Below are 21,496 nucleotides of genomic sequence, written 5' to 3'. Positions count from 1 at the left end.
TCCGGTTGCATTTTGCTGACCTCTTCTCTGCTGTTCAGTCTGATTGTCAGACCCTGTGTGCACAGAGGAAACACTTAGACAAATATTGCTGAAGGAAAAGGCTTCTGGAAAGAAACCTGTATCCACCCATTGGAGAGCTTTAAAGAAACGTGACGAGGTGTGTAAGGGTTGATATTTGAACAGCAGCATGGGTTTCCCAGAGCAGGTCGTGGCCATCTAGACATTTCTCGGTGCCCTGCTACTTTCTCATCCTGGCCTCAGCTGAAAGCCCGCCAGAGTCCCTCAAGCAGGCAGGGCTTAGCACAGGAGCTATTTGATACCTGCTGCATCAGTGAAGTTAAATATTGGCTTATAGATTTCTTTAACTTCAAGGGACAGTGATGGTAATTCCATGGATTTTGAAACTGGAATCAGACATTCCTTCTTGGGTTTTCCAGTTGTAGGGATTTCCCCAAGCAGTACAGTATGGGCTGAAGCTCTCTTGAAGACACCCTCTGTCCTAGAGGTCTACGTTCTTTTTCCACAGTAAACCAGAAGAAATTGAACTTGGTAGTTGGGTTGTGTTTTATAAGGATCCAGAAATTCTGAAATAATATACTTTCAGCAATTTTGTCTGTAGATTGAATTTCTTTTTAGAAGCTTTTTATATGGTCATATTTCTGAAATGTATTGTTTGATCCTTATTTTGGGGACATATTGTTTGTTATTTTTTTATTGTCTCATTTTTAATTTTTTTATTTTTATTTTGTTTTTTAAAAGATTTTATTTATTTATTTGACAGAGAGAGATTACAAGTAGTCAGAGAGGCAGGAAGAGAGAGAGAGAGAGAAGCAGGCTCCCCGCTGAGCAGAGAGCCTGATGCGGGGCTCGATCCCAGGGCCCCGAGACCACGACCCAAGCTGAAGGCAGAAGCTTTACCCACTGAGCCCATTGTCCCCATTGTCTAATTTTTAAAATTAGGACAATTGTTAAAGCCGAGTGGCTAAGCATCCATTTGGGAATATAAGTTTTAAAACTTTTGTCTCATCTGTTGCGGAATCATTACATAAGTGAAGGGAGCAAATTGCAGTTTGGATTTTGGGTTTCTTGCTTTGTAAAGTGGGGTAATAGAACGTGCCCTTTCCCATAGAATTGTCTTCGATAATTACTGGAATCTATGTTGCTGCTGCACCTAGCATTGGGAACAGGGGTGCTTTCTACTGCACCACTTTCTATACTTTTTCTTTCTGGATGATACAGTTTCAACAATAATTTTCAATAATTTCGTTCCAAAATTCTAACTGGTCCAAGTGTTTTTTATTTGCTTAATTCATTTGTACCAACATCTATCCTTTGCCTTCCTAACCACACTTATCTTTTGCTTCTTGTCTTGGAAAAGGCAAGCAGAATGATCCAGCTAAGTTTCCCAAGGCCTGCTCTCTGTTTCTCTTTGGTCTCATTCTGGTTCCCTTTAAGCTCTGGGTGTGAGATCTGGTTTTCATGGTTAGACTGGTCTGATACATATTGCCCTAATTTGTAAAATTGTCTTCTTTTCCAAGAAGAGGCATATTAACTATAATTGTGTACAGGTTAAAATACAGGTGTGTGCCCATTGTCTGATGAAGCCTGTAAATTTGCTTCTTCTGGAAAACAGATTTAAGTGTATGGTATTTTCCCACCAATGAAGAGGATTCAGGGGTCATGATATATCTATATCTATCACGTGTATAAACGTATTTTCTGTGAGATGTATATATTCCTCCTCTCCACCCAGCATGAACTAGAATAATTCTGTTCTTTGTTGGTTATTATGTAATTTAGGTGCCAATTAAATGAGATTATGCAATAGTATAGCAATAATCCTGAGCTAAATATTTCCCCATTTTTGTCATCAGAAGATTCAGAATCATTGGGGGAATTGAGAATTGGGTCTGATGAGGGAGTAAAACTAGGATAATGCTGAATAAAGCTCAGTTGAGGCGCTCTTGTTGCTGTGGTGAGCTTGCTGGTAGGATTTTATTTTATTTTATTTTTTACATTTTATTTTACTTTCTTGGCTGATAGCATTTAGAGGACTGAGGTGACAACCTGCCATGACAGGAGCTTCCAGGAGGTTCCAAGCACTGTGCCCCTGAGGCTCCTGATTGCCAGGTGGGATGAGGTGAAGGTAGGGGGGTTGGTGAGTGACGTGCATTGAATCAGCAGTATGGGTGACTTAAATAACTCCCTTCTCTGAATAGCTGCAAAAGCTTTTAAATCCCGTGCATTGTTTTTACCTTTCCGTGGAGTTAGAATGAGAAGGCAGTGCTGTATCCAATGTGTTCACCTTTCTTTATACCCTGCTGACTTTGAAAAGAGAATAAACCCTACTTAAGCCTCTTGAGACATTATTTCATGGACTCTTTTCATGGTGGAATGCTCAATAATTTTTAGCAGGCCAGCACTTCTAGAAAAAAAAAAGTAGGTTTTGAATTTTAGTGATATTGGCCAACAGATCAGCGTTAGAGGGACAGAACTGCACATTTGTAGTTCAGTTAAATCACCAACCCCCCTCCAGCGGATTGTTCAGTTTTCAACAAGTAATTCTATCCCTACTGAAAAATAGAGAAAGTGTCTTGGACGTAGACCGAAAGCTCATAATTGAATCTGATGGATACATGTATTCGACAAATTAGATCAGTATCTGATTGTTTAGGTACTTTCATTCAGTCTGTGCCGTGGGTTAGAGAACATAGTAGAGAACCGGGAGTCTTAAAACCCATGTCTATTTCTGGCTGTGCCCTTCCTGGTGCCTGCCTTTGTGGGTGATATGAGGCCACTCATGCTTATGTGGCTACATTTCCTTTATGCAAAGTGCAGTTAGTAATCTATCTTCTTATCTAGCTGCCAGAGATGGCTCTGAGGGTTCTTGGACAGTACCTGAAAAAATACTTCACTATTGACAATAAGCCATTGACAGATTACTTAATTTATGAATGTCAATTTGTTCTACAAAGAAATAGTATTTGTGCCTCCCTATCTCCTAGTTTTGTTAAGAGTATAAGTAAATTAATTTGAAATCCCCAGGATGAACCCTATAAATTTAAGATACGATCTCCCTTGGATATATTCCCTGCCTTTAATTTATTACCAGTGGTTGCTGCTTTCTTGCCAGTGGTTGCTGTGATTCCAGAATGGTTTCAGACTAAAGATAATACTGATACCTGGTAGTCAACAAATTAGTCGATTAGTATCTATGTTAACTCTTCTTACTAACTTTAACTGATGCGTAGTGCTTTTTTTTCTGTTTTTGCTTTAAGTTTATCAAAATGTTACGTATAATTGTAGATATGAACTCTAACGTGTTGCTTTCCCAGGCTTATATGTATCCTTGAACATGATAACATATTCTGATTAGGGCCACAGTTAATGTTCAGTCACAGAAGCCAATCATTATCTGAGGACGAGGTTGGTTGATATGATAATTTAGGGAGTGTATCATGCACATGCGTGAGTGTATGTGAGAGGTATATATTTCCAAAAGAGTGACACTAAGTTAACCTTAAAGGATGAAAGGATAATGGGAGAATCACAGGCAGGCATGGGTGAAGACCCAAAAGTGAGAAGGAGGTAGGCCTGTTTGAGAAGTGAAAATGAGAATGGTACGGCTGGCCCATGTGAACAGGGCGGAAGTGGCCTGAGGTGGACAGGACCCAGTTAATTCATGGCCCTTCATGCTGTGCTAAAGATTTAGGATTGTATTGCATGTGCATTGGGGAGCCATTGCCGAAGGGCTTTAAGGTGGAAAGCCACTAGACAAAATTTGCATTTTTAAAGAAGATCCCTTTGGCTGATACATGGAGAAGGCATTCCAGGAGGACAAAGATAAAACTGGGGAGACTGTTGCTAGGATTCGACTGAGAAATGATTTTGGGTTAGACTAGACTGGGGACAAAAGAAGAAGAGGCAAATGGGTTGAATTGCCAGGAACTGCTGATGGACAGAAGGGTGCATGGGAGTGATTGGTTCTGGGTTTCTGCTATGAGACGTTTGGGAAATTTATGCGCCATTTTGTGGAGGCTCGAGGTCTGTTCCTTCTGCAGTCAGAAGGAACTTGGAAAGAGAGATGGATGAGACCTAGAGGAAGCACCTAGAAAAACAGGAAGTGGGAAGAACTGAGAGGAGGAGAATGAAAGGTGTTGGAAGAGCTTATGAAAAGGCAAGAGGAAAAAGGAAACAGCCTGGCTGGCCTCACTTGTTCATAAGCTCTCCATTCTTGGGATGAGCACTGCCTTGAGAACGTCTGAGTCCTTTTCCTTGTAATTCCCGTCAGTGGAATAGCCACAAGCTTCACCACAAGCAAATCACTTTAACCTCCCCGGTCTCCTCTGTTCATCTGTAAGGTGAGAGTTTTGAGCTGTGAAATTTCCTCTAAGATCCTTTTTAGCTCTAAAAATTCTGTAACCATTCTAAGTATTTTAATTGTTTAAGTGAAATGGAGCACATAGGGGGAAAGACTAAAAGTTTGTTTACTGTTTCTTCAAGTGATCAGTGGTGATCAGTAGAGGACAGATGTCATAGCCAGGTATCTTCCTATTTGGGGCCGTTTATGGAGCTAAGGGTTGTTGATTTGAACTTGTCATTCTAGGGGTGCCTGGGTGGTGAGTCAGTTGAGTGTCTGACCCTTGTTTTGGGCTCAGGTCACGATCTCAAGGTCATAAGATTAAGTCCCTCCCCCCAACCCCCAGTTGGGGGGAGGTCTGTACTCAGCAGGGAGTCTGCTGGAAATTCTTTCCCTCTGCCCCTTCCCCAACATGCGCACGTGTGCGCTCTCTCTCTCTCTCTCTCTCAAATAAATAAATGTTTAAACTTGTCATTCTGTGATTGTAAGAGAGAAACATTTTCAGAGAATTCCTGAGGCCTTTCTTCCTTCTAGGTAATTACTAACTTGAAAGGACTCTTTTTTTTTTTTTTTCCTGTGTTTTGCAGACAGTGGAAGATGGGAGGGATGGTGGTGGTGAGTGGTAGTGGGAAAGCGGTAAAGGAAACCTTACATATCCAGGAACACTAAGAATCCCTGTGTTTGTATTATTAACTGGCTATTTGGCTTTGGTTGGCTCGCTGGTACATGAAGAGGTTGAACCATGTAATGTTTAAGGTCATTTCAACTCTGGAAGTATGATTATGTGCTGCCGTGTCAGTGAATGTTGTCCTCTTTGCTGGGCATGTAGAAAACCATAGCCATGGAGATTCTGGGATTGGATTTACTTAGGCTAATTTAAGTCTCTCAGAGCACTTTCCCTAGTTCTTGGTCATTGTTTTAGTCCTATGGCATTATCCATATCTCATTTACGTTGTGAGAGGAGGGAATTATGTGAATGAATATTCAATGTTTGAAACCTGATTAGCCATGAGTGCATTAACTCTACGGTGGATTATCTGTCTATACCAACTAAAGACTGTTCTTCCTATTGCCCAGCCGAGGCGTAGGCTGGTGCTAAAAGAGAAGCCATAATAGAGTTGGAGATGGACAATGTGGGTAGGATGAGAGTGTGAATGTGTATATTTATGTGTCTCTCTCAGCTGCCTCTCTGGCTGCAATCGTAAATCCAGTTATCAATGACCATTGGATTAGCCATTGTTTTCTCTCTTCCAACCTGCTTCCCATTCAGTTGTGCAAATGGTGACTGCGAGAGAAAGAATGGAAACTGCCAGTTCTCAGGGTTTGGATCACAGGCGGATTTTTGTCCGACAGCATGTGTAGTGCACACTAAAAATTCACCAGGTCTTTTTGGGTTCTGGGGTGTCAGGATGAGTGGAGGGGTCATCTCTTCCTGTTGGGTGGTTCTTCCTCACTCTTAGCACTGCCCTGCCTGGCGCTGGCCTTCCCAAGTCTTTGGGTTGCAGTCTACCCTGCTCAGTCAGACCAAAGGGCAATAGGTTCTGGGTGTTGGCACTTACTGTGTGAGGACTCTGGGTGACACTCTGCCCAGAGCAGGTGGAGATTGTCAGGCACGTGTTTCTGGGCAGGGTGAGGGAAGATTGAGGTTATGGAGGGTGTTGTCTCTGTTGAACATTTAAACCTTGTATAATGACTAAAGCAGCCCACTGAGGGCAAGTTAGATTTGGTCTCAAGTTGGCTCTTCTGTCCTCATGAGTGCCTTCCCTAGAGAGCAGAGGGGCTTCACAAGTTGGTATCAGGGCTCAAGTGTGGTGGGAGTAAGGAGCATTCGTGCTCTTTATTTCTGCCTCCCAGAAAGGGAAGGGAGAAGGAGAATCAACATTGTGTGGCACCTTTGTGTACCATACATGGTGGGAGACGCTTTATTTTTTGGTTTGATTTAGACTGTCCATAAACATGATCTCTCTCTCTCTATGCATCTCCCCATGTATGAAGACTATAAAGATATCTCTCTATATGTACCTGTATCTAGTAGATATAAATATAGAGATATAGATATGCATATAGATTATATTTTATGTCTTACAGGTGAATAGAAAAGGGCTTTTACTAGGGTGACGTTAAAATTACTTTGGAGAGTCAACTTTTGAGAGATTGTGGAACACTTCAGAACTGTACCTTATGAAAAATAAGATGACTTTTAGTGCTGTTCATTCATTAGGTTTCTGTACTACCTTTAAGTGGTTGTTTTAGCCTAGATATTTTCAAATAACTGATGACCACTGAAAATATGAAAGTTATGTTTCTTTATGAATATTCACTAATTCGAACTTTTTATCATGCTAGTCACTTTTTGTCTCTTACTAGCTACGAGTAATGGTAACTGTAATGGAATCTTAACCTCAGTGTGTGGTCTTCGAGTCATCCTACCTAAGGACTATTAGAACTTTGCTAGAAATGAGCACTTAAAAGACAGGTGGACAAGTTTACTGACTTCAAGGACAGGAGGTTAGCTGAGTAACCATAAGCTTGACTCCCTCTCAAGACGTTTTTCCTGTAGCTGTTTGCTCCTGCCTAGTGATTGTTATCATCATCATCAAATATTAAATATTAAAAGTACTCTACTTAGTAAGCAGCAGATAACAAGCTGAGATTTCTTATCAGTCTTGCTTGGAGAACCTCAGGTTGCCTTAAGGATTTCTTTGAGGCTTTCAGTGGACAAAATTCCCATGCAGTTCAGTGGGAAGAAAAGTATTTCCCTGTTTTTCATCACTTGGGCTGTTTATTTCCTTGCATGCCTAATCTTAAGTGTAATTGGTAGCATTAATATTAAAAGAGATTAGTTATCAGCATTCAAAATTATTTATAAAAAATTGCATGAGTAATACGTGATTTTCTATTAACAAACATATGCATTAGTTTTTTTTTTTTTTTAATGTGAAAAGTGACCCCTATCCAAAAGACAAAAAGAGAAATCAGCCCTTGTCTTGTGTAGTGGTATATGTTTGAAATGCAGACCCTCCTGTAGACATTTCATCAAGGTCTGACTTTCCCCCTGTTAATTGCAAAATTACTCCATGCCCTTGGAAGGGGGTTTTCTTTTCATGAGCTGTTATTTATGCCCCAGTAAATTATAGACATGTTACCTTGATTATATCTTATTAGAGCTGCTTATGGACACTGTTCTGTGTTTGTGAGTAAATAAGTTGACAAATTATTTGTATTTCATTTATTAAAGTATTTCAGATTATATGTACTGATCTATTTCTTATTTTTTTTAAAGAACGTATAACAACTTTATTTTATTCTTCCAGGATTTTATTTAAATTCAAGTTAGTTAACATATAGTGTAGTATTGGTTTTAGGAGTAGACTTTGGTGAGTCATCACTTACATATAACACCCAGTGCTCATCCTAACAAGTGCCCTCCGTAATGGCCATCATTTATTTAGCCCATCCCACCTCCCCACCCCCCACGCTCCCCCACGTTGTCCCACCTCCCTTCCAGCAAAGTGTGAAACCCACAGCCTCTGTGGCATCTGGACGTGATACTATGATTCTGTTTAAGGACATGATACTATGATTCTGGATGTGATACTATGATTCTGTTTAAGGTGCTTGTTCCTGTACTTCTAAAAAATCTTTGACATTTGTATTGGTTTAAGAAGTAAAGTCTATCGCATCTTTTTATAATGTGTCACTCATCCAGCGGCTCTGCCTCCTCTTCTATATTTTTCTTTTCATAATTAAAATAGAAATAATAAATATCTCTTAGTTTTGCTTCCCTCCCTTACATCCCTCTTGGCAATAGATACAGCATGTTTTAGGCATCTTGGCATAAAATCAGCTTTCTTTAGCTAAGTCAGGGAAGGCAGTATTTGACTTATATTTTGGGAATAGTGCTGATTAGTTCTAGAAGGATGATATAAAGTGCCAACCATTGTGGAATCTTTGAACTGGAGAAAACAGAAATTCAGTTGATTATAGGAGGAGCAACAATGTGGATAAAATTAAATTTGGAACATCCCTCAGTGCTTAGTAAGAGATATGTGTAAGAGGATGGGGATGGCAAAGATGTTACCTGTCCTCTGGTGATCCTTTAGACAGATCTAAACCTACAGGTCTAAATCTTTGCCTAGAAATCCACCCTCCCTCATAGCCACACTCAGCCATCCCCAACCTCCCCAACCCCTTCCCTCAGTACTGACATCTCAGCTTTTTTTTTTTTTTTTTGATCTTTAAAATCCAGTGTTTATTTTACACTTACAGAGTATCTTTTTTTTTTTTAATTGACATATAATGTATTATTTGTTTCAGGGATACAGGGCTGTGATTCATCAGTCATACACAATTCATAGCACATACCCTTCCCAGTGTCCATAACCCAGTCTCTCCATCCCTCCCACCCCCTTACCCTCCAGAAACCGTCAGTTTTGTTTCCTGAAATTAAGAGTCTGTTATGGTTTGTCTCCCTCTCTGGTTTTGTCTTGTTTCATTTTTGCCTTGTTTCTCAAATTCTGCATATCAGCGACATCATATGATAATTGTCTTTCTCTGATTGACTTATTTCACTTAGCATAATACCTCTAATTCCATCCACCTCATTGCAAAGGGCAAGATTTCATTTTTGATGGCTGCATAATACTCCATTGTCTGTGTATCTATATAAAGTTCACATTTTCTTTATCTATTCATCTGCCAATGGACATCCAGGCTCTTTCCATAGTTTCTATAGTTTAGCTATTATAGACATTACTGCTATAAACATTGGGGGGGCAGGTGCCCCTTTGGATCACTACATTTGTATTTTTGGAGTAAATACCCTGTAGTGTAATTGCTGGGTCATAGGGTAGCTCTATTTTCAACTTTTTGAGGAACCTCCATACTGTTTTCCAGAGTGGCTGCACCAGCTTGCATTCCCACCAACAGCGTAGGAGGGTTCCTCTTTCTCTGTATCCTCACCAACATCTGTCATTTCCTGAGTTATTAATTTTAGCCATTCTAACTGGTATGAGGTGGTACCTCATTGTGGTTTTGATTGTATTTTCCTGATGCTGAGTGATGTTGAGCACTTTTTCATGTATCTGTTGGCCATTTGGATGTCTTCTTTGCAGAAATGTCTGTTCATGTCTTCTGCCCGTTTCTTAATTGGATTCTTTGTTCTTTGGGTATTGAGTTTGATAAATTCCTTATAGATTTTGGATATTAGCTCTTTATCTGATATTTCATTTGCAGATATCTTCTCCCATTCTGTCTCTTGTCCTTTAGTTTTGTTGATTGTTTCCTTTGCTGTGCAAATGCTTTCTATCTTGGTGAAGTCCCAATAGTTCATTTTTGCCTTTGCTTTCCTGGCTTTTGGTATGTATCTAGGAAGAAGTTGCTGTGGCTGAGGTCGAAGAGGTTGCTGCCTGTGTTCTCCTCAAGCATTTTGGACATCTCAGCTTTTATTTATTTTTTTTTAAAGATTTTATTTATTTATTTGACAGACAGAGATCACAAGCAGACATAGAGGTGGGCAGAGAGAGAGGAGGAAGCAGGCTCCCTGCTTAGCAGAGAGCCCAATGCGGGGCTTGATCCCAGGACTCTGGGATCATAACCTGAGCCGGAGGCAGAAGCTTTAACCCACTGAGCCACCCAGGCTCCCCGGGCATCTCAGCTTTTAAAAAATATTTGTATACTGCCTTATTCCAAAAACAGTTTAGTGTGAAGAGAAAATAATAGTTGAAAAGCTGGAAGAGTGAGGTGTATAAATGCATGTCATGAAACTTTGCCTCCCTGCCTCTGGTTGGCCTGAGATTTGTGTCTTGTATTTCTAGCAGGCAGCACATGGAAGCAAGTGTGATCAGTTGTAAGACTGAGAGTATAAATACTGTGTTCTGTATAGTATAACCACCCCTCACCTGCCCCGCCAAGAAAAAGCCAAACTAACAAACCACCGCTAATGCAGTGATGAAGTACTCACCTTGATGTTGACACATGAGAGCTATTTCTTCTCTGGGATTTAATGAGTTAGTTGGTGACAGTATCCATGAGTTCCCTGAACCTTGGTTTCTTTGCCTGTACAATTAAGATAGAAGTATTTAATTTGTCTGGTTGTGATGATTGCATGAGGTAATAGATATGAGACCTAGGCAGAACCTGGCACATTTAAGTATCCAACAAATTGTTACTATCATCTGTAGGTACAGTAAACACAGTAATATGTTTCCTAAAGGAGCTAATAGATCTGTCTTGCATATAGAGGCATATGGTGTTTAAGTACCCAGTCCTTTATAGAATTTTGAGTTTGGCCGGAGCAAAACCCTCTTCTGGTTTGATGGGGTTTAATTCTACAAAATTCTAAGTCGTCTTTGGTGGTGTCTGTGAAAGCCTCTTTAACTCGAATGACTACAGAGTTACTAAGTGTAAGAGTTCTCTGTTGGCCTGAAAACATGATAGCAACTATCAATGACATGAATTTAGAAATATCTCAGGAATTGGAAGAGTTGGACATGATAGCATTGCGGTACTTCTGCTTTCAGCTGAAGTGGAGCAAGTGATGTTAGCAAGAAGGGTGGGAAATGCAAGCATCACCTAGTGATAATTTCTGACATCCAGAGATAACTAGGAAAGCCATGTTTTCTTCCCAGTAGTACTGGCTGTGGGATGGATTATGAGATATTCCCAAGACATTTGGAGTTTGTTGGGAATTTACACCATCTGTCAGAGAAAGGCATGCAGGGTATTTATTTGAACACATGATACTGAGGCCACTGCCAAATCAAGGGCTGAATGCCCTTTGACTCACACCTAAATGAACACCATCAAATGTAGATTCCAGTAATTTTACTTTATACAATTTTAGTAGCAAAAATGCAAACTTTATTTTAATAATATTTAAAGCCATCACCTTAATTTTTTTTTCTCCTTGAGCATAGTTGAAACAAGTACCTTTTCTTATGAATTATAGCTATTTAAAAAAAATTATTGCTTCTCCTAGGAAGAAGTTTTCTGTGAAATTTTGGAAGCGGTTTTTGGTGACATTTCTAGCAGAGAGGTTTTATTTTATACACACACACACACACACACACACACACACACACACACACACTTATTTTTTAAGTCTAAAACTCTCTTACAAGTTAAGCAAGTATCTGTCCCCGAGTCTTTCAGCGTCTATGGTTTTGTAGACTCTTGCTGAATTGGAAAGCTTGTCTGTCAAGTTTCTCATCTTTTACTTTACATGTAAAATAATACTACACCCTCAACCTTTGTAGATTTCCTAAGTGCTTGCTGTCATTTCTATGAGTTGCAATTTTAAAAATAGCCATCAGTCTTCACGACATATTTCTGAGACAGGTTAAGATATTTTATTGAGAATAAATATTGGAATCCACCTATGAGAGTCTTATCAATAGTAGTGTATTTTCATCAGTAATTCTGCTTGCTGAAGACAGGTGCTCTGTGGGTGCAGCAAGAGTCTTCCCTTCGAGCTCATTTTACTTTTGGTATTTTTGTTACTTGGCATGTACGGCTTATGAAATATGTGGTCACCACCTTGAGAAAGCGTGCCTTCCCTTCACTCTCCAGAGCAAGGGTGTCTTGCTGTCCTCTCACGGGCGCAGAAGCTGAAGTGGACAGTGACTGAGAAGTAATTGAGGAAACACAGGCACCGTCCCTGAGTTCCTAAAGGTTTATTTAACCGCAGGATGATGCTCTTTCTCTTCTCCCCGAATCCAAGACAGAAAAGGAAAATTTAGTTACCAATAATGTGTGAGAGGAAAAGGAGGATGCTTTGAGTTTTGCCCAGTGTCATGATTTCTTCTGGCAGCTCTTGGAAAGCAATATCTTCTTTACTTGGGGAATATTCTGTTCTGCTGTGCTGTAAGGATGCCCACAGAAAAGCTCACAGCTATGTGGGCACCACAGAATTGTAGCTTCCCAGCGGCCATCACTGATAGTATTAAGAGTGCTTGTATGGGATGGGAGTGGGAACAGAAAGTGCACAACTGCCCATGTGCATGACGGATCTTTTTGGACTGGTGGAAATATTCTAAAATTAATTAAGGTGATGGTTGTAGAACTCTGTAAATATACTAAAAATCATTGAATTGTAGCTTAAAATGAGTGCATTTTATGCATGTAAATTACACCTCAATAAAGCCGATAAAAATGTCTGAAACTTGGGGTGTCTTGCAAGGAATCACAGTTCTGCTTGGTATCTGGGCTCCAGAGAGCATCATCATATCTGAGAGCTTCCCCACCTGTGTGCAAATGTGTGTTAAAGTGACTGAAGGGTGTGTGTGCGTGTTGGGGGGGCTCCTGAGGCAGCAGCTAGGGGAGATGGGGATAAGCTGCATCTTATTCACAAGGTGGTGGGGAGGGGGGGTGGTTGTGGGAGGGCATGTGATCATGGTGTGAATAAAATGGCACCATTTTTGTGGTGTTGTCACTCCAGTGAGGTCCCAGGTTGGGAATATTCCTCTCCGTGGGCTTTGAAAGCTCACTCTCTGAATCATTCTCTTTGGTTAGGTTGACAGCAACATTTTATAGTCAGAAATCTTACCTTAAAATGCTATCAGCCCATAGAAACGATCTTTCAAATGACTTATCAAAGACACTGTGGATAAATAAATTAAAAAAGTCTTTCTGTGTAATATCAGTATGACTAATGTAGCATCACTGCCTTTTTTTTTTTTTTTTGCTTAGTTGCCATTATTTAATAAGATGTAGAAAATATTTAACGTGACAGGTTTTTAAATTTTCTGGCTTCTTAATTCTTTTCATGATGTTTTCCTAATTCCTGAATGAAAGCAACCAAGCTCTCAGTGTTTGATTTACTAAAGAAATTGGTTGGCTTTGTTTACATACATTGTGTGACTTGAGACAAAGCGGCAGGTCTCCCTCCATAACCGGAGCACAGGAAACAATTGACACTGTTTCTTAATTCACATTGTTTCTGAGACATTTCCTACTTCCTAGTATAATATAGCTTTCCCATGAGAACAATTTGCTTGCTAATGGTTAGACATGATAAATTCCTCATTGGCACTCATTCTGGGAGGAGAATTTCACTGTGCTTTGTAATAGTTGAGTTGGTGTGTGTGTGTGTCTGTGTGTTGGGGGGAGTTTCATACTTTATATAGATGCCTCCAACTTCATTCCAAATACCAGACTTTTTTTTGGAATGCTAACCCATTCACTTAGGGATCTGCATTCCTTAGTTGGAAGCTCTCGCCTAAAGGAGCATATAACTGTTTTAATCCTTCCAATTCAAGGGAACACCCCTGTGAATTATACTGTATTTAGATATGCCTGATGAGTTCCTGTGAAAAGTAACTCACAGCACTTTATATTAGACATACTGCGTGTATAAGTTTTGCACGTTAGGTGTGTGGTATTCTCTATGGCATTGTAAAGTGGTCATCAAGGAGTACTTCTAGAATAGAATAGGAAGTGGCAAAGGTGAGATAATCTCATCTAATTTGCAATTCAAAAAAGAAAAGAAAGTTTTCACATTACTTCTGAGATGGTGGTTCCCACATTCAGAAGTTTTGCTGTATATAAAGTGAAAGTAAAAGTTTCCCAATTTTAAAAAAAAAAAAAAGACGTGGAACTTTGAGTTCTTTTTTTTCCCCCCTGTCTTATCAGATTTTGTAAAAATAATATCACTTGTCAGTTTTGCAGCTTCTTCCATCTAGAGAACTAAAAGCATTTCACAATCTTTTTTCCTCATGCCCTTCTCTTCAAGGCAATTTTTGCTGGGCTGGGTTTATTTTTATCATTGCAACAACCAGTTTTTAGAAACTTTTGGAAACGAAAAAAGAAAAATGAGAATGGCACTGTAACTGACATTCATTTTAGCTGTTTCCTAGTGTGAACATTTGAGTATTTCTAAAATCTTCTCTCCAAGTATGTCTTATTTTTTCTCAATTTGTCCCAGTTCTAAGTCTCTATTCTGCTGATTTGGTAAAAAAAAAAAAGGAAAAAAAAAGTTTTAACGTAAAACCTTATGCCCAGCAGAATGACTTCTTGAACTTTGAGTTAGATCTTTATTTTTTGCTGCTCCCAGACCTCCTTTCTCAGCACCCTGTTCAGTGTATCGCAGACTCAGGAAGGTTATAACTGGATAGGTCTCCTGGGATCACCCGAGGTAAGCCTCTTGTTACACAAATAATGAGATTGAGGCCCAGAATGGCTAAGGGACATGCTCAAGGTCAAATAGCTTATTGATGACCCAGGTATGACCAGAATCAAGGATTCCTGATTTCTGGCTTGGTACTTTTTGGTTTCCCTACACTTTTAAAAGGAGTCTATCTGAATAGAACTGGAGTACACCCTCGCAGAATCCCGGTGCCTGCCAACAGATTGAATTATACTCTAGCGACCTGAAAATTGGGAAGAGATTTTTTTTTTTTTTGAGTTTATTTGTCAAATATAAAATGGTAATGAATTCATAGACATTTCCTTCTGCCCAGAGGAGCTTGTGAAATTTCTGTGCAGCAGAGAATGTGCTTTGAAATGACTGGTGATCTGTGTACCTTCTCAGGCCACCATACCATCTACATTGGGGTCCATGTGCCGAAGAGCTACAGGAGAAGGAGACGCCACAAGAGAAAGACAGGGCACAAAGAGAAGAAGGAAAAAGAAAGAATCTCTGAGAACTACTCTGATAAGTCAGATGTGGAAAATGCTGATGAGTCCAGCAGCAGCATCCTGAAACCTCTCAGTGAGTACTTCCTGGGCATCTCTGTTCTTCTCCATCTCACTCCCACATTCTTGGGAAAGACACCTTTTGGGATCTTGTGATGAATGGGGAGGGGCGCAGTCATACTGAGGTGGTCTCCTCTTGAAGGGTAATGTCTGTGGGACTCTTTTCTTGTCCTAGCAGGTTGTTCTAGGAGATCTGGTAGGATTCTGAAAAGATATGAAAAAGTTTAGGCATGTCTGTGGTTTTTACATTTTGAGTCGTGAAATAGGGCTGAGTGTTATACATGGTATTTAACTACAGTAATCAATAGTACTGGAAGACTCAAAGAAATTTTTGGATTGCTTTGGCTTCGAAATAGGTTCTTTTAAGACAGTGGGTCAAGATGAGAGCTATATATACATAGGATATTGATAGGGTTATAGATGGCATCTAACCAGGCTTTGGGCCAGGTCGATGATTTGAAAAGGGAAGAGTGGACAAGCATCCTGTGAATCAGAGAAGAACGTAGAGCAATACAGTTCTTGAAATGTTGAACATTAAGTATCAGACATTGGATAGGAGTGTTATTAAGAACAGGGTAACAAGAGCTCAGAGGACAGACACCCAAGGCTTCGTTTGAGAGGGTGCGTTGTATATTCAGGGATATGCATTTGTTGCTTTTGCTTCTTTGGATGTGGAGATTATTTGGCCATCCAGGGAGCTTTGTGGCTGAAGTGAGAACGAGTACGTGAAGAAGGGAGAAGCAATAGAAACACATGCCAGTTTTGGAAGATTCCCCAACAGGAGCTCCATAGTGACAGCTTTTCATGCTGGCAGAGCTCTGTACATGCTTCTTCTTTTTGCTGCAGTCACCGAAATATGGAGCCCGCAATAAAATGCGCTCTGGGTGGCACAGATAAGGGTCCCGCTCAGTCACCGCAGGTGATGAGAGCACGGATTAGAACCAACAGCTCAGGAGTGTTGAACCGTGAATTTACAGAGTTCAATTAAAGAGGGTGTGAAGCGTAGGGATGTGAATCTGTGAATCTCGAATACTCTCACTACGGACACCGAGCAGGTGGCTTAGGAGCTAGTGAAGTCCTGTCCTGAGAGGAACCGTGCAGATGGACCACCGGATTAGAGAGCCACAGTGGGAGGAAAGCGCGGAGACAGACCACAAAATTCACACTGCAAGGTATTAGAACAAATGTGAGACAGGAAGGACCAAAGGGCAGGAGATAGGAATTCTGCACTTTTCATTAGACTGTTGGGGAAAAGCCTGCCTGAAAGGAATCCTTCCTATACTGACTGAAATCATGGGATCCGTTTCAAGCAAAGTCCTTGAGATGCAGATTAAAAAGGTCATAGTTAATAGTCTGCAGGAACAAAAGATTACACCCTTTTCCAAATAAATTACTACTGTTTATTTCTGTTTGCTATCTGTTTCAGCGAAGTTGTGCCAGAACCAGAGGTCTCTCCCTGGGGAGTGTGTGTGTGTGTGTGTGTGTGTGTGTGTGTGAGAGAGAGAGAGAGTGAGATCTCTTGCTCTCTCCCTCCCTCTGTCTCTAAGTCATCTCTCATTCTGCAGGGTATGAACGAGAGTGCATTGTTACTATAAATAGTGAAAAGGTGAGAGATGCTCACCTATACACATGGGCCAAGGGCTTTTGAGATAATTATGTACCAGCTTTTTAGGAAGGGCAGCAGGAACAATGCCAGTAACACTCGAGAAGTGAAAGGGGACAAGCAGATCAGAAAGGTGCTGGGACTAAATGTGCACTGACCGCGGGGGCCTGTTGGTTTCTGTGGCAGCTGGGAACTAGCTCGCGCGCAGCACGTTGGGTAAACAAGGCCACCCATTCTCTCTACCCTCTGATGTTTCCTCCCCGGGGTGTACTGCGTTGTGTTGTATACTCTGTTTCTGAAGGGGTCATATGGAGAGACTGTTGTTAAGGACCAATTGTTCAGTGATCATAAGAAAATTATTTGTAAATGTGCATTTTTCAGTTAGTTATTTTCTTGCTAGTCAGTAAGTTATGCTATCCTATGCCTCGACATATTTGACACGGATTATCCAATTTTTTTAAAAGAGCATTGGTGATCTTATTTATTTATTTATTTATTTAGACCACTTCCAGGGGAGGGGCAAAGAGGGAGGGAGAGAGAGAATCTCAAGCAGTCTCCATGCTCAGCACAGAGTCTAGTTCCTGGGCTCAGTCTCACGACCCTGAGATCATGACCTGAACCAAAATTAAGAGTTGGATGCTTAGCCAACGGATACACTCAGGTGGCCCCGATGGGTCATCCAATTTGATATGAAGGTCCTCTTAGAAATTTATATTTTCTTTATTGCTTATCATGGAGACCAGATGGATTGGTAGCTGGTTTACCTGGAGCACTTCTATGTGAAAGTGAGAATTGTTGCACCACGTATAGAAAGGCATTTAACTCTAGGTTTTTGGGGAAGCTACAGGGCTCTGGCACCAACCTAACAATAAAATTCTTAAGGGAAAACTCACTGAAATATCTCCCTAGGATACCATTTGATACCATAATTTTCTCTCAAGAACAGCTCCACAGAGTTTGTTATTCTTGGTTCTAGAGTGTTTGAGTTCCTTATGTGCATACAGGCATACCGTGTCCCATAGATCAGATTCCTGCACGAGCCTGACATCACATCAGGTGATGCTTGTAACTTCTGGAAAAACCCTGTGTATAAATAGAGTAACTTGATGAGAGTCATCTCTGATTCCTTATTTCACCCTCATATACAATCCTTCCATGACTTTTATTAGTTCTACTTAAAATATATCTGAAACTGTCCACTGCTCTTTAGTTTTGCTGCCACATTCTGGTCCAGGGAATCTCTTGCTCAGACAATTGCCACAAGCTCCACTCTTCAAGTCTTTTTCCACCGAAAGGCACCAGTGATCATCATAAAATGTAAATTGGGTTATGCCCTTCCTCTGCTGAAAATTTCCTGTTGTCCTTAGAATAAAATCTTATTGGACATCATGGCCCACAGTGTCTCACCAGTCCTGCCATGTACCCTTCTCATCTTGCTCACTTTAGTTCAGCCACACTGATTTTTCAGTTCCTTGGTGCCCAAACCCCTTCTGCCTCAGGGCCTTTGCACATGTAGCCCGTCTTCTTGGAATGGTCACCCCATTCTTGTCCTAGTTAGCTTTTCTCTTTATGTTCTAGCTTTTTTTCTTTTTTAAAGATTTTATTTATTTATGTGTGAGAGATGGAGAGAGAGATTGAGCGTGAGAGTGAGCACAAGCAGGGAAAGCAGCGGAAGGCAGAAGGAGAAGCAGACTCCTCACTGAGCAAGGAGCCCAATGCAGGACTGGATCCTAGGACCCTGGGAACGTGACCTGAGCTGAAGGCAGACCCTTAACCGACTGAGCCACCCAGGTGTCCCGCGTTCTAGCTTTCGTATGTTGTGGAGACAGACTTTTCCTATTATTCTATCAACTTATGTTCTCCAGTGTCATTCGTTCTCAGCTCTTTCTTTCCTTCATACTTTACGCTTCAACTTGCAATGTTGCGAGCATGTGCCGATGCTGCATTGTTAGCTCAGTGAGTGATAGGATCAGAGTTGTCTTGTTCACTGTGTTATTTCTGGAACTTAGCACAGTGCCTGGCACATAGTACGTGCCTAATAAATGCTTATGGAGGAGTAAGTGAGTGAATGGATCACTACAGAGGAAGACACAAATGTTGCTTTTATTGGTGTGAGTATTTCACAGTAATTGATCAAGATCCAGCTGATTTTCTTGTTTTTAGTCCTTGCACATCATCTTTATCTTTCCCTGCTCTGCCTTCTTCCCTCGCCACATAAAATCTGGCCCTAACTTTTTAATTATTCCACTTTGCAAAGTGCCTCATTATTTTAACTATTGCCACAGTGGCATTTTGGTTTGGGTAGATGACTTCCGAGCGTGTTGTGCTGCTTGTTGCCCCCAGCTGATGGAAGAAATTCATCCGCAGGCCACATGGATTCATCATGCACACTTCGAAATGCTTACTATTCCGCACAGAATCCAGGCAGCCCAGCTTCAGAAGCCGTGTTAAAGAGGCACGGAATTGAATAATTAAGGGCATTTAGAAGAAGAAATAAGCCAAGTGTCTTCCCGTGTGTAGGCGCATCAGGAGGATGACATAATTAACAGGTTCATTTGGCTCATACCCGAGATGCTTCTCCTATTCTTTATGGCTCTCCTGTCAAGGCAGGGCTTCCAAAAAGTGAGTGCATGTTTTGGTTCCCACACATCTGGAGCCTTGAGGAGGAACTGGATCTGTTCCTCCCAGCTTGGCGGCAGCCCCGAGACCTTAGGCAGCCGCTCTCCCCGGTGTGGTGTCCGAACCGCCCGCCCAGCTTGGGACACAGGGAAGGAAACGCATGTGAGAAGGTGTGGTTCGCTGAGCAGCCAGGGAGGGAGGCCGGGGAAGGAGAGTGAAATGGAAGAGAGGCAGGAGGAGAGACAAGGGAATGAGGAGGTGGTGTGGAGTGGGTGGTGGAGAGAAAAGTTAGATTGTGCTCTTTCTTAAAAATAATCCTTTTTGCCTCCTCCACCGTGCGTTTTTTTTTTTTTTTTAAAGTTAGCAGCTGCCATCCTCTGAGGGTTGCCCAGAAAGTGGGTGGGAAGGTGGTCTTTGATGAGTTGGGCCCTAGAAACACACCACAACGTCCACAAATGGTTTTGACCTCCGAACTTCTCATTCGGTTAGTGTCCTGGGATATTGGTGGGGGAATCCCAAGCTGCTTTGTGAGTGCGGAGACTCTGAAGATGTGTAAGATGTTAGGAAACAGAGCGACAAACAGAATATCCCATTCAGCCTATCGGTCTGATGTGTGAGGGATTTCTGGACAAGCTGGAGCAGGCATCAGTGCTTGGAGGTGCTAACGGCTTCTCACACGTATGACTTGCCTGTTGTGGAATCATACTGTGAGGTATGTGCGTACAGACACTCATTCAGTCTTGTGGTATTCTTTTTTTAGCCCTTTGGATATGTACCAGAACTGACGGATTTATGCTAGTGAACATTGTTCTGTGAGCCGGGAACAATGGATACCAGTTGGTGATCCAGTTATGGTAGGAAACTGAAACAGAGAAATGGGGAGCTGCTTTTGTTCAGTGCTTCCGGGTAAATGAACAGGGTACCTTTTCATAAGAGCCAAGATTATTTGGGGTTTTGTCATCTGACTTCCCCTTTTCCCAGTGCACACCCCTCTGCCCTCCCTCTACCTGACCTTATTCCTCTTAGTGCATTTCTTTTTTTTCCCTTGATTTTTAAATGTTTTCAGGCAAGACCCTGAAGCCTAAGGTCAGAAAGTAAGCTTTGTTTATTCTCGATAATGCCATGTACATGTGCCCCAAATGAATGCGTGTGGTAGGGGAAGAGAGGATCTTGGGAATGTGTGTGAAATGAGGTAGATGTTGTCCCTGTTAAGAAACCAAACAGAACACGAAAGAACTATACTGTCTCTGTCACCCTCTTCTCTATCTTTTTTTTTAATCTTATATAAGTAGGAGGAAGTACTTTTCTCTAGATCTGAAACAAAGTCTCTTTATATTAAAAAAAATTGAGAACTTCGAGTTTGCCTTTGCAGAAGGGGCACTTGTAATGTAATTTTACTGGGAAAGCAGTGGTTGGGAACACATATTCGAGCCAGACTGAGTTTGAATCCCAGCTCCTATCAGCAGTGCAACCTTGGCAAAGATACTTAACCTCTCTGTGCTCCAGGTTTCTCATGCTCAAAAAGGAGATAATCATGGAATTTAATTCACAGTGTTCTGAGTATTAAGTGAGCAGTGCGTCTGGTTAACAGTTATGGTTAGCAACTATGATTTTGATGACTCTGAACAAGCTCATTTCCCCCCCACCCATTGTACACAGCTAACATCAGGAGCTTCAGACTAAAACTTTGTAGAGATTAATATCCTATGAACACTAATCACTGTCCTTTAAGGTCTTCTGGAGTTTTCGGCTACAATTTCCCGCTGGCTCTTCCTTTGCTTTAGCTACCAGCTTGGCTCCTCACTTCCAATGGTATCTTTGAGGAAACGAACTGAAATTTAGTCTTTAAGCTTGCTAGGGGTGTCACCTGGATGCTGACTGGTAGGAACAAAGACCAATGAAACAAGACTTTCAGTGGGGGCAGAAGTGCTCGCTATTGTGACTGCTCGCTGACTGTGTTCTTGATTTTGGTCAGCAGTTGGAATTCCCAGTTCTGGGCCCCTACAAGCAGGTGGGCTGTTTGCTCCTTCCTGAGAAGGATCTCTTCTGGCTCTCTGTCTTTCTCACTGAAATTAATCCGAGGAAGGGCTGTTGGTTGGGATAGGTCAGCAACTTGAAGGCAGTGTTGTACACAAAGGAAATATGTCTGGCGTACTTGTGTTTTTGGTGCTGCTGGGTTGGGTCAGCAAGTTTGTGTTTTGTGTGGTACAGATAATTGCTGT

The 21,496-nt window shown here is 41.3% G+C and overlaps 1 protein-coding gene across 1 annotated transcript in view; it reads left to right on the top strand.

Moving 5' to 3' along the window:
* LOC111148909 (solute carrier family 4 member 4) overlaps nucleotides 1–21,496 on the top strand; it is a 348,265-nt gene that overhangs the window by 55,054 nt on the left and 271,715 nt on the right. The window contains exon 3 of the mRNA XM_022505690.1: nucleotides 14,889–15,068. Coding sequence (XP_022361398.1) covers nucleotides 14,889–15,068 — 180 coding nt within the window. The remainder of the gene's footprint in view (nucleotides 1–14,888; nucleotides 15,069–21,496) is intronic.

This window comes from Enhydra lutris, unplaced genomic scaffold, assembly GCF_002288905.1.
Source record: "Enhydra lutris kenyoni isolate GAN:26980312 unplaced genomic scaffold, ASM228890v2 scaffoldscaffold21, whole genome shotgun sequence".
Taxonomy (NCBI): domain Eukaryota; kingdom Metazoa; phylum Chordata; class Mammalia; order Carnivora; family Mustelidae; genus Enhydra; species Enhydra lutris.
The sequence above is the reverse complement of the archived record's forward strand: the minus strand, read 5'-3'. Positions and strand labels throughout refer to the sequence as shown.